Source organism: Carcharhinus amblyrhynchos, chromosome 4 (genome assembly GCF_965287045.1).
Source record: "Carcharhinus amblyrhynchos chromosome 4, sCarAmb.v2.hapA, whole genome shotgun sequence".
Taxonomy (NCBI): Eukaryota; Metazoa; Chordata; class Chondrichthyes; order Carcharhiniformes; family Carcharhinidae; genus Carcharhinus; species Carcharhinus amblyrhynchos.
This window is the reverse complement of record NC_137327.1, coordinates 113,282,112-113,300,865: the sequence shown is the minus strand read 5'-3', so window position 1 is coordinate 113,300,865 and position 18,754 is coordinate 113,282,112. Positions and strand designations below refer to the sequence as shown.

General features: G+C 39.8%; 1 protein-coding gene across 5 annotated transcripts in view; it reads right to left on the bottom strand.

Annotated features, from left to right (window-relative positions):
• The window catches only part of lrch2 (leucine-rich repeats and calponin homology (CH) domain containing 2), a 188,811-nt gene that overhangs the window by 93,412 nt on the left and 76,645 nt on the right, over positions 1-18,754 (bottom strand). For all 5 annotated transcript variants that reach the window (XM_080187748.1, XM_080187749.1, XM_080187745.1 and 2 more), the window contains exons 2-7: positions 16,924-17,068; positions 13,205-13,331; positions 7,730-7,835; positions 7,500-7,636; positions 7,212-7,342; positions 3,055-3,142 (exon numbers count right to left, since the gene is read on the bottom strand). In XM_080187748.1, coding sequence (XP_080043874.1) covers positions 3,055-3,142; positions 7,212-7,342; positions 7,500-7,636; positions 7,730-7,835; positions 13,205-13,331; positions 16,924-16,946 — 612 coding nt within the window. In that variant the 5' untranslated portion in view covers positions 16,947-17,068. The remainder of the gene's footprint in view (positions 1-3,054; positions 3,143-7,211; positions 7,343-7,499; positions 7,637-7,729; positions 7,836-13,204; positions 13,332-16,923; positions 17,069-18,754) is intronic.

Genomic DNA, 18,754 nt, shown 5'->3' with positions numbered 1-18,754 from the left:
GGGAGAGGGGGGGGGGGGCAGTGATTGAGCTGGCCAGCAATCGGGAAGCCAGTAGATAGGGGTCACTGCGCATGCACCGATCTCGGCGCTGACAGATCGACACACATGCAGTGGTCCTTCAGCACTATGCTGCGAGTCTCTCCAGTAGAATACATCCTGCCCACTGAACGTCAACGAAATTCATTCACTTTGCAGTGCACAGAGTGGGAGATTCTTTTCCAAATTCCCACTGAAAAAAAAGCATGATTTATTCCAATTTTCATGCAAATTCGAACTTAGAATTTTTTTTTGAGAGAATCAACCCCAATATCTTTCCAACAAGTTTCAAAAGGACATAATACTAACAAATGAAAACACTGATTTTCTTGATAAAGAACTGTATTAATGTTGCAAATAATTTTATTATTTTAATTTTAAAAGGTTATTTATTTTATATGATATTGGCATGTGGCAAATACCAAATTTCTGATCAAGGAAAATCTTTTGAAAGTGAGTGGGTAATCATTAAGTAATTTAAATTGTGAGAATAATCATCTCAAATTTTGGCAAATCTCAGGCAGACCGTTTGGAATTTTGCCAACATAAATAGTCAATGGGCAAGTGTTCTTGAAAATCAAAGAACACACTAATCCTCACCACGCCAGTGTGTAAACACAGAGGCCTGATTTTTCCAACAATAACAAAAAACAAAAGTCTCTTCAGTGAGCAATAAATACATCTTGAGGAGGAGGAAAAACAGGAATGAGAAAGATCATTTCTTGTTATGGCCATCACAGTTGGCGTGGGATGAGAGACAGCAATGCAAGAGGTCACAAAAAAAAAATTTATGTAGCATATGAGCCAAGAGCAAGACATGAAAAAGCACTTTGTGCTAAAGCAGTCATTCTAGTCATGTTTGGCTCTCCGTCAAACCAGTTTGGATATATTTTTTAGCATTAGCTTACCAGAATCACGTCACAATCATGTAGACTGCCGACTAGTCCATCATACCTCTGCCAGCTCTCTGAAAGGGTTATCCAACTAATCCTATAGGCAGGATTTCACAGCCTCACTGAAGTGAGACCAGAAATTCCCATCCGGTCATCAGACATTTGTTGTCCGCCCCTAGCCCTCTCCGATTCCTTGGCGACAGAATTCTGGTGTACATCTCTGATCTTTACTGTTGCTCTGCAAACATTAAAGTTTACTTATTTGTCACAAATAGGCTTACATTCACACTGCAATGAAGTTACTGTGAAAAATCCCCCAGTCGCCACAGTCCTGTGCTTGTTTGGATACACGGAGGGAGAATTTAGCATGGCCAATGCACCTAATCAACACATCTTTTGGACTGTGGGAGGAAACCGGAGCACGCAGAGGAAATCCACACAGGCACAGGAAGAACGTGTAAACCGTGCACAGACGATGACCCAAGCCAGGAATTGAACCTGGGTCCCTGGCGCTGTGAGGCAGCAGTGCTAATCATCGTGCCACCATACTGCCCATTAAGCCAAATTGATATGCGTCACAAAGTAAAGGCTTCAAGTTCATCATTAAGCTTGGTTGATGAAATAAGCGATAAATTGATGTCTAGAGATGTTAGCTATTAGGCATGCTAAAATGTGTGAAACTTCATACGGACTTCTGTACAAGATTAAGGTACTGCTATGCACAAAGGCAGGCAGGATCTTTCCAGGAGCTTGGAGTTTGTGTTGTGTTGCAACATTCAATTTGATCTGTTTTGTACAATTCCTTAGGCAAATTTCATTAATTCCTCAGCATTTTGGAAATCTTAAAAGTCACACAAGTAAAACCATTCCTACAAAAAAAATGAAGTCAACAACAGAAGGACAAGTTAAGCTGAACAAAATTTGTAAGTAGTGTTGTTTCTTACTATGGCGGTTCTACATTCAGCCCCGAGCTGCCTAGGCAAGGAACATTTACATTCATAACCTCATTTTACATGGGTGGTTTTATTCAATCTTTAATTTCAGATACAATTCGTACTGAACTAATTTTTCATGGAAAAATATATTGTTCGAATTTCAATGATGTTTTCCTCCATCCAGTTACAAGGAGAAACAGTTCATACTTAACTGTTCCGAGCAACCTATATAGTGATGCCTACAATACAGTCACTAATTTTTGCCACCGTTTTAGTGTCATGCCAGGTTACCCAAATCCATAACATCCTTAATGCATTTTTACTCCAATTTTCATAATATGTGATTACATCAGGACCGACTTAAGACAGCTAATTGAATAATATTGTATTGGGCTCCTCTATGTAACCTACAGTTGATTTCTGGTCCAAGAAGTATTACAGGGCCTTGTTGAGGTCACATCTCGAGTAGTGTTTGGAGTTTTGGTCTCCTAGGCTGAGGAAGGGCTTTCTTGCTATTGAGGGAGTCCAGCGAAGGTTCATCAGACTGATTCCCAGAATGGCAGGGCTGACATATGAAGGAAGACTGGGATTTAGAAGAATGAGGGGATCTCAGAAACATACAAACTCCTGATGGGACTGGGCAGGCTAAGTGTGGAAAGAATCTTCCCAATGTTAGGAAAGTCCAGAACTAGGGGTCATGGTTTAAGAATAAAGGGTAATCCATTCAAGAGTGAGATAAGGAAGAATTTCTTCACTCAGAATTCTGAACCTGTGGAATTCTCTACCTCAGAAAGCTGTTGGGGCTAGTTCATTAGATATGTTCAAGAGAGGGATGGATATGGCCCTTGTGGCTAAAGGGACCAAGGGGTATGGAGAGAAAGTGGGAGGAGTGGGATATTGAGATCCTGAGAGTCCATGATCAGCTATGATCATATTGAATACTAGTGCAGGCTCGAAGGACCAAAGTGGCTATTCCTGCACCTATTTTCTATGTTTCTAAAACTTGCATTCAAATGAAAAGCAGTATTTTTGTTAAGGAACAGCAATGATAAACCAAACATGCATATCACTACATTGAATGGAAAATTTAAACTTTTACAGTCTTGATGTTGTGCACATCCATCACTTGAGAACAAGGAACAGTTGTTAAAAAGAGCATCTGAGCTGCAGCAAACGGTCAAAGAACTCACTTCAGTTGTAGACAATCGCTTGTCACCATTATCACTACCAATGCCCGAGTCAGGGCCATGGTTTTTCACTGGATAAAAATCTTCCATGCTGCAAAATGAGAAATATTAAAATCATATAAAATAATAGTGGGTACAAATCATCCTTTAACAAATCCCACATTTCATATACAATGATTTTCGCAAGAAGCAAAATCTCTGAATAGTGAGATCGAGGGTTTTGAATCCAATCTGCAACTCATCTCACGCACTCTGTGAACATGCCATGGACTTGCTATCAAATCTCTGCAAATTATGTACAAAGTTGTCAGCTGTTTTGGAGAATGGCAGGCTTCAGTCTGCAAATTGCCTCACCTCTATTCAATAAATCGAGCATTGCATTAGGTTTCAGATCTACTGCACCAATCATCCTTTATGAACTATACAATTTAGTTTGTTAGCATTTATTACAGAAACTGAAAAAATAAATACATTAACTTGCTGACTTAGTCTATCCAGCTTTCTAATTTTTAGTCTAGTTATAGCTGCAAACATAATCAGTCCTTTTCCAGCCATTACATGTTTTCCAAAAACTAGTCATTGCCAGACGTCAACTTGAGAAATAGTAGACCATTTAACCCCTTGAATCTACTCAACTCTGAACAGCTACTAAAAAATAAAGCAGATATGATATAGTCACATTAACAAATATATGGGATCTTGGGCTTCATATATAGTATCAAATACAAAAGCAAGATATGCTGAATCCTCAGAATTTTGGTTAGGCTCCAACTATTGTATTAAGTTCTGGTCACCACACTTTCGGGAGATTGTGAAGGTTCTGGAGTGGATGCAACGGAGACTTTAGGAGAAGGGTTTCAGGGCACAGGGAGCTTAGCTACAAGATTAGGTTGGAGAACCTGGAGTTGTTCTCATTGGAGCAAAAGGAACATAGAACATTACAGCGCAGAACAGGCCCTTCGGCCCACGATGTTGCGCCAACCAGTTACAAAAAACAATGACCCACTAGCCTATACCAATCCCTTTTCGTCCATAAACCTATCCACTGATCTCTTAAACGCCCCCAAACTAGGCGCATTTACAACTGCAGCAGGCAGGGCATTCCAATCCCTCACCACCCGCTGGGTAAAGAACCTACCCCTGACATCCGTCCTGTAGCTACCCCCCCTTAATTTAAAGCCATGCCCCCTCGTGCTAGCTTTCTCCATCTGAGGAAAAAGGCTATCACTATCCACCCTATCTAAACCTCTAATCATCTTATATGTTTCAATAAGATCCCCTCTTAGCCGCCTTCTTTCCAACGAAAACAACCCTAAATCCCTCAGTCTCTCCTCATAGGACCTCCCCACCATACCAGGCAACATCCTAGTAAACCTCCTCTGCACCCTCTCCAAAGCCTCCACATCCTTCTTGTAATGTGGGGACCAGAACTGCACACAGTACTCCAAGTGCGGCCACACCAGAGTAGTGTACAGTTGCAACATGACGCTGCGACTCCTAAATTCAATCCCCCTACCAATAAACGCCAAGACACTGTACGCCTTCTTAACAACCTTATCTACTTGATTCCCAACTTTCAGGGATCTATGTACACATACACCTAGATCCCTCTGTTCATCCACACTATTCAAAGTCCTCCCGTTAGCCCTATACTCGACACATCTGTTGCTCCTACCAAAGTGAATTACCTCACACTTCTCCGCATTAAATTCCATCCGCCCACCTCTCGGCCCAGCTCTGCAACCTAAGTCTCCCTGCAGACTATGACACCCTTCCTCACAATCTACCACACCTCCGACTTTGGTGTCATCAGCAAATTTACTAATCCACCCAACTATACCCTCATCCAGATCATTAATAAAGATTACAAACAACAGTGGCCCCAAAACAGATCCCTGAGGCACACCACTCGTAACCGAACTCCATGATGAATATTTACCATCAACCACCACCCTCTGTCTCCTATCTGATAGCCAATTCCTGATCCAACTTCTTAGATTACCCACAATCCCATACATCTGCATTTTCTGCAGAAGCCTACCATGGTGAACCTTATCGAACGCCTTACTAAAATCCATATATACCACGTCAACTGCCTTGCCCCCATCCACCTCTTTGGTCACCTTCTCAAAAAACTCAATAAGGTTGGTAAGGCACGACCTACCCGCTACAAAACCATGCTGACTATTTCTAATCAATTCATTACACTCCAAATACCTATAAATCCTATCCCTAATAATTTTTTCTAAAACCTTGCCCACAACAGAAGTAAGACTCACCGGTCTATAATTCCCGGCAAAGTCTCTGTTCCCCTTCTTAAACAATGGGACAACATTCGCTATCCTCCAATCCTCCGGGACTACACCAGAGACCAATGACGACCTGAAGATCAGAGCCAGAGGCTCTGCAATCACCTCTCTAGCCTCCCAGAGAATCCTAGGGTAGATCCCATCCGGACCAGGGGGCTTATCTATTTTCAGCCCCTCAAGAATATCCAGCACATCCCCCTTATCAACCGTAATACTGTCTATTTTACACCCCTGCAACCCAGTGTCCTCCTCAGCTATATTCATGTCCCCCTGCATGAACACCGAAGAGAAATATTGGTTCAACGCTTCTCCAATCTCCTCCGGTTCCACACACAACTTCCCTCTGCTGTCTGTAACTGGCCCTAATCTTGCCCTGACCAACCTTCTGTTCCTGACATACCTATAGAATGCCTTAGGATTCTCCTTAATCCTATCAGCCAAGATCTTCTCATGTCCTCTTTTAGCCCTTCTTAACTCCCTCTTCAACTCCCTCCTAGCCAATCTAAAGCTTTCTAGTGCACTACCTGAGCCCTCAAATCTCATCCGAACATAAGCCTCCTTTTTCTTTTTAACCATCGACTCAACTCTTTTAGTGCACCACGGTTCCCTAGATCTACCAATTCCTCCATGCCTGACAGGGACATACCTATCAAGGACTCGCAGTAGCTGCTCCTTGAAAAAACTCCACATTTCGGACGTTCCCAGTCCCTGTAATCTCCTAGTCCAATCTATGCTTCCTAATTCACTCCTAATAGCCTCATAATTACCCTTACCCCAGCTAAAACTACTGACCCGAGGTTCATGCCTATCCCTTCCCATCACTAAGGTGAACGTAACCGAATTATGGTCACTATCACCAAAATGCACACCAACTTCCAAGTCTAGCACCTGGTCTGGCTCATTTCCCAGCACCAAATCCAATATAGCCTCACCTCTAGTTGGCCTATCTACATACTGAGTCAAAAAACCTTCCTGCACGCTTTGTACAAACACTGACCCCTCTAACGAGCTAGAACTATAGCAATTCCAATCAATATTTGTAAAGTTAAAGTCCCCCATAACAATTACCCTATTACTTTCACTCCTAACCAGGATTGACTCCGCAATCCTTTCCTCAACCTCTCTAGAACTTTTAGGAGGTCTATAAAAGACTCCCAACAGGGTGACCTCTCCTCTCCTATTTCTAATCTCCGCCCATACTACCTCAACTGACAAGTCCTCATCAAACTTCCTCTCTGACACTGTGATACAGTCCTTGACTAGCAATGCTACCCCACCCCCCCTTCTACCTTCTTCTCTAATCCGACTAAAGCATTTGTACCCCGGAACCTGCAACAACCATTCCTGACCCTGCTCTATCCATGTCTCTGAAATGGCCACAACATCAAAGTCCCAGGTACTGAGGAGGTTGAGGGAAGGCCTGAAAGTATATAAAATTAACTAGTTTAGATAAGTTGACAAGGAGCAGTTGTTCCTGTTAGTTGTTCGTACAAGAATGAGGGAAAACAGATTTAAGTTTTTGTGCAAAAGATATAACAGCATGAAACACAAATGGCAATGACCTGGAACACTACCACCCAAGAGGCGAAATGCAAAAAGAACTTGGAAACTTGGATGCGCATGGAAATAAACTTGCTGGGCTATGAACAGAGAGCAAGAAAATAGGATCAGATTGCCCAGAGAGCTAGCATAGACTTGATAGGGAGAATGGCCTTCTTTTCTGCCATAATGACAATAATGGACCAAGGCAATTACAAAGCCTGGCCACATTTACTTGAAAACTTATGCATTCTCTTCCGTTTGCATTCATAGTTAAGTAGAGATGTGTTCTATATAAAATAATTAAATAACCTGTCTGTAAGAGGTTGAGGAAGTGCTCTCTTATCCAAAGAGGGGAGATCCAGAGAATCAGGCTTCTTGTCTATCCGGCATGCTTGCATATTCAGGAATTTGAATATGTGCACTTTACCTTTTAGGCAAATCTGCAGGAAATGAAAAAGTTTATACTTTTAAGCAACTAAAATCAGCACATTCATACAGTAAGTTAATGAAACACATTCAAATATCAAACAACAGAAGCCTGTCCAAATTCAAATCAATATTAGAGAAAAGTTTACATACTTATGCTTTTACACGAACCTGTGCTGGAGGTGACTGCATTGGGTTGTTATCTAATACTATAACCTGAAGGTATCTCAGTTTTCTAAAACAGATGGGTATTTCTGTCACCTTGTTGCATGAAAAGTCTAATTTTACCAAAGGGAGTTCTGCCAATTCTGGAAAAAAAAGGAGACAAAAACATAAGTATGCATATTTCAACAAGCCTGAACTCTGAAGAAATGTGAAGCACATGAGTATTAACATCTTACCCTCAGGTAACACCTGCAGATGGTTCCTGCGTATATTTAATTCTCTGAGTGACTGAAGTTTTTCCATTTGGTGAGGAAGTATTTGAATTTCATTGCAGCTAACATCCTGTTAAAGGCAATGTACAGAAATCCTATTAAGTAGATGTCATATTTTATCTACATCCATAGGAGAACTTTGAACAGGAAGATTTTTACATTTTCCAATCTATTCAAAATCTACCCTTCATAGCCAGCTCAGAATTCTAAACCTTAAACCTTTAGACTGGCATGTGTGACAATATTGTGCCTTTAATTGTACTTTTTAATGTGTCTTGCAAGGGGGATGTTTAAATTCCACTCTGTATATGGTGCTGATTTATTTGTGCAATGAGGCAGCCAACATACTGAAAAAAAACAAAAATAATTGATGCTAGATAATTTTTTAAAAAATCTGAACAAATGCTTATTTTTGGTTTTCCCCAGGAGTTTCAGAGTAGGGTTTAATTAGCATGATTGATGAGAAAGAGCCATGTGCTAATGGGAGGAGTTAAGTTCACAGGGAGAAAACAAGTTTAGTTTTCTGCTTGCATCTGCAAAAAGCAGTAAGTCTTTTTTTTCCTCTCTAGCGTCTACTATTTGGAACCTGCTAGAAAATGGATCTTTCTCTCTCTCTAGGTGGTGTTCTGGAAGCAAGGACTGGTAACCCGTGTACTAGCAGTCTGTGTTGTTTGCTAACTGATTTTGAAGAGGAGTTTAAGTTTATAAGCAGTGCTGCTTAAACTGGTACTAAGAAATAGCTTAGTAGTTAAAAATTGTATCTCGTCGTGTTTAAATATTTCTATTGTTAAAAGTTGAGCTAATTCATTCATTATATTAAAATTTATTAAACAAAGTTTGTTTTGATAAAAACTTCCTAGTGTTAATTGAATCACACCTGAAATAAAAATACCTTATCCTCACACTATTGCTAAAACAAAATAAGTTGGGGGCTAGTCTAACTTCCTAATGTACTTTGTGATTCCCCACCATGTGTCTGACATTAGATTTAAGTATTAAAAAACTGAGGAATATTAGAAAAATTTGTTACATGTGCTATTATCAGATTATGATCACTGCATTAAATTCAGACTGTTTGCAGTGGCTTGGATGTTTTCTATAGTTATTCATAGAAAACTACATTTCTCACCAAATGTGGTAGAGCAGAGATTTCAATTATAGCCTCATGATATCATCATGTTGGACACCCCTTGCTACACTTCAGATGCGTTCATCAAATCTTCTCAAATGAAATGACCTAATCAGCTATTCAGAAGTACAAGAAAATTTGGAATGATAAAGAATCCTTCCAAACAACACACAAATTGTGCTGTCTCAATTTATTTAATCTTAAGTTGTGTGTGAAATTAGTTCCTTAATAACAGGGCACATCTCAGTATATCTAAATATACCAAAGATGCGCAGGTTAGGTTGATTGGCCATGCTAAATTGCCCCTTAGTGTCCCAATATATACGTTTGGGGGATTAGCAGGATAAATATGTGGGGCTACTGGGTAAGAACCTTCTAGACTCAATGGGCTGAATGGCCTCCTTCTGCACTGTAGGATTCTATGATTCCATTATTATTTACTTCTGCAATATTTCATTTGCTCCAAGGGGTAAAAAAGAATTGTATTTTATTGTGATGTGTACAATTACTTTCATAAATTCACTCCCATTTCAAACTAGCTGTGTTGCAGCACTTAAAAATTTACATTTGCATCGTGCAAAGCTCCACTGCCTTTAGAATAGGTTGAAAGTTAAAATAACATGGTATAACAATGGAGGAATTTACTTTTATGGATACAAACAACTATCTGATGGATTTTTTTTAAATCGATGCATGGGTTAAAATTTAACCAAATTAACATTGTTTGAATGTTATAATCAGTTTTGATGGTAACACTAAACAGTTGTGGCATCTCTGAATTTGACATGCACACCCCAATAGATTATCAACTGCTGCCACTGCAAGTATTTTTCTCCTTGAGACACCAAAATGGTACATACTCCAGGTAAGTATCTCCAATGTCCTCTTCAGTTACAGCAAAACCTCCCTACTTTTATATTTCGTCTCCCTGACAATAAAGGCCAACATTCCATTTGCCTACATAATGAGAAATATTTTCTCTCAAGTGGGTTTCAGTTCACAGAATTTTCTTACCATAGAACAGCGGAGGTGGAGTCATTGAATTTATTCAAGTTACACAGATTTGTCACAGCAGCCCGCCATTTGGCCCATCAAGTCTGAACTGAATCTCTGACAGAGTATCTTACCGAGGTCCTATCCCCATAACCCTACATACTTACCTTGTGAATACTCCTAGCCTATATACCTTGGAATACTAAGGGACAACTTAGCATGGCCAATCAACCCAACTTGCCCATTTTTGGACTGCAGGAGGAAACTGGGGTACCTGGAGGAAACCCATGTAGATATGATAGACAAGAAAGTCAAGGGTCACATGGGAGCAGACAGAAAAATAGAGGTGAGACCACAACCAGATCAATCACATTCTTACTAAATGGCAGAGCAGGTTCAAAGGCCTAATGACATCCTCTTAATTCCTATGTTCTTATGTTCCGATGTACTTGCTGTACCTGCACATTAATTTTGTGTTTCATTACAAGAACACCCAGATCTGTTTGTACTACAGTATCAATTTAAATATTATATTGCTTTTCTAATCTTCATGCCAAAAGAGGAAAATTCACAGCAGCAGAGTGGCAAGCACTGCTGCCACACAAGCCAAGGACCTGGGTTCAATTCCTGCCTTGGGTGACTGTGTGCATGGAGTTTGTATATTCTCCCAGTGTCGATGTGGGTTTTCTCCTGGTGCTCCAGTTTCCTCTCAGAGTCCAAAGGTGTGCAGGTTAGGTGGATTGGCCATAATATAAAAAAAAACCCTAGTGTCTCAAGTTGTGTAGGTTAAGTGGATCAACCTTGGTAAATGTGTGGAGTTTCAGATACAGTGTGGGGTTGGGGGTGGGGGTGGGGGGAAAGAGAGAGAGAGAGAGAGAGAGAGAGAGAGAGAGAGAGCGAGCGCACGCGCGCAAGGGGCAAGAGGGCCTGGGCAAGATATTCTGTTAGAGCGTTAGTGCAAACTCGATGGACTGCATCGTCTCCTTCTGCACAGTAGGGACTCTACAATTCACATTTACCCACTTAATACTCCACCTGCCAAAATTTTCTGCATTTATTTAACCTATCCACAGCTCATTGCAAACTGTATCCACCTCACAACTTGCTTTCATATTTGTCTTTGTATTAACAGCAACAGTAACGGAGAATGCTCCAATAGATCTAATTACCAAGAGATATTGATAGATAAGCGAGCAGGCAAAAGCATAGAAGATGGATTTCAACCCAGCTAGGTGTAATATTATCTATTTTGCACCAAGAAAGGATAAATCAAAGTATTTGTTCAATCATAAAATCCACAAACAGTGGATGTCCAGAGAGACTGGCAGGTCCATAAAACAGAGCACTAAATTGTAGCAGTCAGGTAAAAAAAACAAGCAAAATAGACTAACAGAATGTTAGTCTAACTAGAGGACTAGAAAATAAAGGGAAGTTTTGCTGCAACTGTTGGTAACCTTGGAGTTATGCCTGATCCTAAGATGAGCTTCCAGCCACAGATTTGCACCAGCACATAGCCTGCCTATTTCCATCTCGATATCACCAAATTCAACTAAGCTGCTGCTGAAACTCTTATTCATGCCTTTGTTACGTTTAGATTTGACTATTCAAACACACCCTGGTTGCTCTTTTACACTCTACCCTCCATAAACTTGAGGTCATCCAAAACTCGCAATGCATCCTATTCCCTTATCAGCCTTATGCTCACTGAGCCACATTGGCTTCCAGTTAAGTAACATCTTAGTTTCAACTTTCTCACTCTTGTTTTAAATACTCCACAACCTTGTTCTCATCTTCTCCAGCCCCACAATCATGGAGACAAAACATCAAATCAAAAAAGCTAAGTCATTTAGGAAACACTTCATGCCAAATGCTGCAGTCTCATAAAAAGCACAGGGTACTAGTTCAATTAGTAATTTTAAATTGACATTAGTAGATTTTTTTAATAGACAACGTCTGAAAGAATATACAACTACTCAGACATATTGAAGATGTAGAATCAGCTATCATCTTTGTGCATGAGGGGCTCAATGACTTACTTTTGGTTTCTATATTTCTAACGGTGTATTCAATGTTAGATCAAGTGTTTGTGTGGATAAAGACTGAATCACAGTTTTGATGTAAAGACAACACAAATTGAGAATTAGCACAAGCAGCTGAAAAGGACAACTAGGAGAAATGTTTTCCACAGATATTAGAATGCAAATTACATCATTACAGATGCCTATTGAAGCTGAATCAATGTTTTAAAGGGAATTACATAAACATGAAGGAAAACATTCAAAGTGCAATAATACTGTGCCTTTAGGAAATGTATTTATATAAATTTTTCTTGTGAACAGTATGTGTTTGTAAGTCAGCTGTTATACAATGCCAATTTGTCTACACCAAGCAACCCACATGCTGAGAGTGCAGGGGAATTATTGCTTTGAGATAATAGGGTGTTGTTTTAATCTAAGCTAATGCATTTTTGTTTATTTTTGTTTCTTTCCCCTGGGATTACAGAGTATGGTTTAATTAGGTTGATTGACAAGAGACAGAGTCACAAGAGTAGGCACGGTAAAGCTTACAGAGACGATCAGGCAGATTCCGCTTGGGTCTGCAAGAAGAGAGATGTTTCTCTCTTTGGAGGCTGCTCTTTGAGGTGTCTCTCTGTCTGTCTGTCTCTCTCTCGAGGGGTGTTCAAAGACTCTGACTGGTAACACGCAAAAACCATGTAAGCCGGTTGCTTGCTAACTGATTTTGAAGGAGTTATGTCTATGAATAATATTGCTTAAACTGGAACAAAGAGACAGGTTAGCAGTTAAGAATTGTATCTTATCACATTTAAGTATTTCACTTGGTAAAAGTTAAACTAATTCATTTGTTATATTTAGTCTGCATTGTTAAATAAAGTTAATTCTGATAAAAACTTCTTAGTCTGTCAATAGAATCACACTTGGAGTGAAACACCATATCCTCGCACTAATGCCAAAATTTAAAAAAGTTGGGTTTAGTCTAATTTCCTAACATACCTTGGAGTTTTTGATCTTATCTCCAACAAAGAATACAGACCGCAATACATGATTCCAGTGTGCAGTTAACTGTTACAAAGGCATGATCGTGTTGTATGTTTATGCTCACATTTGAGGTTCTACGATGTGTCAAACATTTTAGCAATTTGAAGTTCTATTTTTTTTCCCTTGAACACAAGTGATCAAAACTAAAATTCTAGTTCTGTTCAAGGTCAAAAATGCTCACATCCATGCAATACGAGGATAAGTGTAGAAACAATTAACTTACCTACAAGCATCAATACAGGCAAGCAAAACTGCACTTACCAATTCCATTAAGTCTTTAAGTTTTCCAATTTCTTCTGGAAGGGAAACTAACTTATTGTTGCTTACAACTAAAACTTTAAGTGGAAGATTAAACACATATTTTGGCAATGTTGATAGAAGATTTCGACTAGGAAAGAAAACCAAATTCAAAGCAAAGCAACAGAACCTCTAAAAACCAAAAAAGGACATACATCAGGGATAAGTTTGTGATATGTTTTTACTCAGCTGTGCACCCCACTGCAAAGTGCATGGCAATTTTAATTTTCTGAATGAATCTGGTCTTAAATTTAACTATCCTGCATATATCTATTTTACAAAGCTTCCCCATAACCACTGACATTTATGCTGCAATAAAATTTCTACAGTTAAAAAGATATTTCACAGATGTAAATTTCATGGATTATATATCTTTATAAATGTAATATACATAGAAATAGTCAATTGCAGTTAATCATTTGATGCATATCTCTCTCATTTTCTCAGGATATTGCAAATAATTTTACAATCAATCAATCAATGGGTTACTCCTCAAGTTCAATTGTTTGGGAAACCACTGCAGCTAACTTTCAGAGCAAGATCCCAGAAATAGCTAATCAAAGAATGGTCCAATGATCTATATTTGGTTGTGCTACTTGAAGCAGGAATATTGGTCAAGACATACAAAGTAGTGTGACAGAATTCATGACCACTGGAGCAAACAAACAATGCCTCAGGTCAACCCTCCATTCACAAAGACATCACCAACAATACAGTATTCTGTTGGTAATACAGTAATGTGTCACCTTGGATTATGTGCTCAAATTCATGATGGGGCTCGAATCCAATACATTGTGATCCAGAAGAATGCTACTAATTCAACCAAGAGACAGCAACTATTATAATTTTGTTGATCACATAGCATTGCCTACAGAGTTGAAAATTCCTGCAGGTAATTTCCTGCCAAAGGCCTTAATGAAGTTTGCAAATGGAGTACTTGGGGGGCAGAGTATGCAAGGAAAAATAATGATCAGTTAAACGTTCAGCTTCTAGTCTATTAATTTATTCAAATTGTTGATTCCCTGAAACAACGTTCATTAGCCAAAGTCTCAAAAGGACTACTGAGGTTGAGCTTCCCAGGCTCTGTAGACAGCCATTGTGAAAGGATTAAAAATCACACAAGTTTTAAAAAAAATCACATAAGCTGCAAGCTGAACCTCAGTCACGCAGGAAAAGCTATGTGCAAATGAAAGCTTTTGATTAAACTAAGCCCAGATAAAGCTCAAGGATTATCTAATCGAATGATGTGCAGCTGCAGCAGTTCATGAACAATGGAAGGAGAAGTTGAGATACCATTGGTCAGAGATATAGCTATTATTTCTTGATGTAACATGCACTAGTTTTAAATGGACATTATACATTATGTATGCAAGATGTAACCACAACTATGATTGATAGAGAAAATGCCTATTACTTTATTGATTACTTAATTGATGCTGAGACTTCAATTACCTTTATATTTCGGAATATTTAACTCTGAATGGACATTCAGGGTCCTGTAGCTCGACATAGTAAAGTTTAGCGTGAATAGAGGATTGGTTGTCTAATAGGAGGCAGAGAGTTGGTATGCTATTCTGATTCGCGGTTAGTGACTAGTGGAGTGCCGCAGGGATCGGTGCTGGGGCCTCAACTATTTACCATTTATACAGATGATCTGGAGGAGGGGGCTGAGTGTAGGGTGTCAAAATTTGCTGATGACACAAAGGTAAGTGGAAAAGCAAATTGTGCGGAGGGTGTGGAAAGTCTGCAGAGGGATCTAGATAGGCTAAGCGAGTGGGCGAGAACCTGGCCGATGGAGTACAATGTTAGCAAGTGTGAGGTTATCCACTTTGGCAGGAATAATAGTAGGAGGGCTTACTAAAGGGCGAAAAGCTGCAGCATGCTACGGTGCAAAGGGACCTGGGGGTCCTTGTGCATGAGTCGCAAAAACCCAGTCTGCAGATGCAGGTGATCAGGAAGGCAAATGGTATGCTGGCCTTTATAGCGAAGGGGATAGAATATAAAAGCAGGGAGGTCTTGCTGCAACTGTACACGGCACTGGTGAGGCCGCAGCTGGAGTACTGTGTGCAGTTTTGGTCGCCGCACTTGCGAAAGGATATTTTGGCCTTGGAAGGAGTGCAGAGGAGGTTCACTAGGCTGATACCAGAGATGAGGGGGTTCAACTATGAAGAGAGGCTGAATAGACTGGGTTTGTACTCGGAGTTTAGAAGGATGAGGGGGGATCTTATAGAGACGTATAAGATAATGAAGGGGATGGATAGGGTAGAGGTAGAGAGATTCTTCCCGCTCAGAAAGGACAGCAGGACTAGAGGGTACAGCCTCAAGACAAGGGGGGTGCAGTTTAGAATGGAGTTGAGGAGGAACTTCTTCACTCAAAGGGTGGTGCATCTCTGGAATTCTCTGCCCGTTGAAGTGGTGGAGGCTACCTCGCTAAATATATTTAAGACACTGGCAGATAGGTTTTTGGTAGGCAAGGGAATTAAGGGTTATGGGGAGAAAGCAGGAAAGTGGAACTGAGCCACTTCAGATCAGCCATCATCTTATTGAATGGCGGGGCAGGCTCGAAGGGCTAGATGGCCTACTCCTGCTCCTATTTCTTATGTTTTTATGTTCTTACCTTGAAACCATTCTATTGTTTTGTTCAGTTACTTGAGCAGATGGTTTTCTTGATGTATTTAAAAACTATCTTAACAGCCCCTAACACTTTGTCTATTCAATTCCTTTAGCATTATCTATGAAATAATCCAAAGGTTCTGATGATCAAAATCCAATACACCCACCATGAGACCACCAGAAAATATTTCTATGTGAAAAAAAACACTTCTGAAGCTTGGAATGCAACCACAAATGCACAACAAAGCAGGGTAAAGCATAAGTATAAGCTATTCAAATCAGAAATAAGCCAAAACATAAAATGAAAACATTAACTGCAGTTGTGGTGTGCGTTATGTTTAGGAAATCCTGTAGGATGAGAGGAAATTACTCCCCAACAGGTAACAATACTTTCCTCACCACAGAAAGAAATTATGACTAATGAAAGGTCATCAACCTAAAACACCGATTCTACTTCCCTCTTCACAGATGCTCCAAGACTTTGCTCAGCATTTTGCTGTTATTAAGGAATAATGAACTCTTCAAAATGAGGAAAGAGCGAACCAATGCACATAATGAGGCATCTCACCTGCAATATACTATTTTTGTGTGCTCATCCATGCATGCCTTGGATGTGCCAGAAATAATTAAACAGGTTGAACTATTATTTCAGGGATTACTGTGAAGGACCAGGACCAGGACCATTCCACACCTAAAATCTGCTTGGAGTGCCATAAAGTGATTTTGAATTTACAAAATACTAGCTCAAGCTTTGTTCTAGAAATTGAGCTCAATTTAGGCTAACAGTGCAATGCAATATCAAGGGGATCATGCATTACCAAGGGCACTATGCTTTGAATGGGACATTAAATAGAAACCCTGTCTGCTTTAATTGATGAAAGTTGATCGCGAGATTAACAGAATTTTTCCTTGTTTCCTCTGTGGAATCCTAGTTTTAAGTGTCAACTTAGCTATTCTCAATGTTGACTTATTTTCACTTTATGAAAAAGTGGGTTTGGTAGCCTAGCTTAATTTGTTGGTAAATTTTAGATCAATTCGTAATAGTTTGTGACGAACAGTTAAGCACTTACCTAATATTTAAGAATGTTAGCATTTGCAGATTAACAACAGTTTCCGGAATGCATTTGATGCAATTGTGATATAAATGTAATGTCTCTAATGGTGCGAACAAACAAACTTCTTGTGGAACTTCAATAAATCTGTTCTTTGAGAGATCTGAAAGAAAAGAAGCGAGAAGTTTTTACTTTAAGAATTCAGGTTAATGATAAATTACATTTCACATACAAATGAAAATTTAAAACATCTCAGAACCACAAGTTATCATTTGTCCAAGATGTTTTACAAGTCTACCTGGTCTTTTAATCATTAAGCTTTGTGACCATACCAGAACTCATTACTGATGAAGACTTTCAAAATAGTCCAATCACATTTTTATTTCTAAATTGTCCATTTTCTACATCAGAATATTATTACAAAAATATTAAGTGACTCTCATTGTAAAGTCTAGAACCAGGGAGCATAAGTCAAAATTAGTTAAACTAATCTACTGTATTAAATACATATCAGCTAAGATTGTTCCAAAATTAATTATATACAAAACAAAAATATCCAAAAGGGAAGTTGTTTAAGCAAGACTAGCCAGCTACACAAGGGAGAGTGCAAAAAGAATACATCTTAGAATCCTAGGAGATTATGTAGAAAATTGCAGCAGTCCAAAAAAAATGCATATTTTGGCAGTGTGCAATGCAACACAACATTAAATACAACTGTATTCAAGCCAACGTCTCCTTTTAAAGGCATTAAAGACAACCTTCGAAATTTGAATCATAGTGTCTTATTCTTAGTTGTGGAATGCACCTCACAGGCAAAAGCAGATTCTTCCTGGACAACAATTTCATGATCCATCTTGATCAAAAAATAAAATCTTTATTATCCACAGAAAAGGGGGAATGAAGAATCAAACAGAAACAAAGGCATGGTGGCACAGTGGTTAACACTGCTGCCTCAAGCGAGTTCGATTCCAGCCTAGGGTGACTATCTGTGTGGAGTTTGCACATTCTTACCATGTCTGTGTGAATTTCCTCCAGTGCTGCAGTTTCCTCCCACATTCCAAAGATATGCAGGTTAGGTACAAGAACAAAGAACAAAGAACAACACAGCACGGGAAACAGGCCCTTCGGCCCAACGAGCCCGCGCCGCCGTCCCACTGTCTCAGTGACCTATTCATGATTTTAGTCTACGCCTAATGTAGGATGATCAGGGAGGTCCAATTTAGGGACAATTTAGTACCCAATCAGCCTAAAAGCACATCTTTGGGATGTGGGAGGAAACCAGAGTACCCGGAGGAAACCCACGCAACCACGGGGAGAACGTGCAAACTCCCACAGACACAGGCCCAAATCCATGTGTCCGCACAGCAACAGAGATAGTCTCTGAGCTGTCATGTTGCCCTTGAGATGGTCCAGTTTAAGCACACTAACGACATGAAGCAATAGGCAACTCCCGAAGCAACGTCCAAGAGCAGCCCACTACAACCTGCCGCATGCATGCCCCTTGCTGGACTTAAAATGCCTGTGGAGACAAAAAAATTCATTATTAAACAGACAAAGACTGTAACATCCCTGAGGCAAAAACGTAATCCCAAGCCTACAATGTTTAGTAAGGCCTGCTATATCCCCCTATATGTAGCCCGCTCATGTGGCTGTCTAAGTGACTCTTAAACAACCCTAGCGTGCCTGCTTCCACCACCTTACTCGGTAGTGCATTCCACACCCCCACTACCCTTTGCGTGAAAAACTGCCCTCTAATATTTGTCTTATACCTAGCCCCCCTCACCCTAAGCCCGTGACCCCTCGTTCTATCCATTTCTAATAGCGGAAAAAGCTTACCTCCATTTACTCT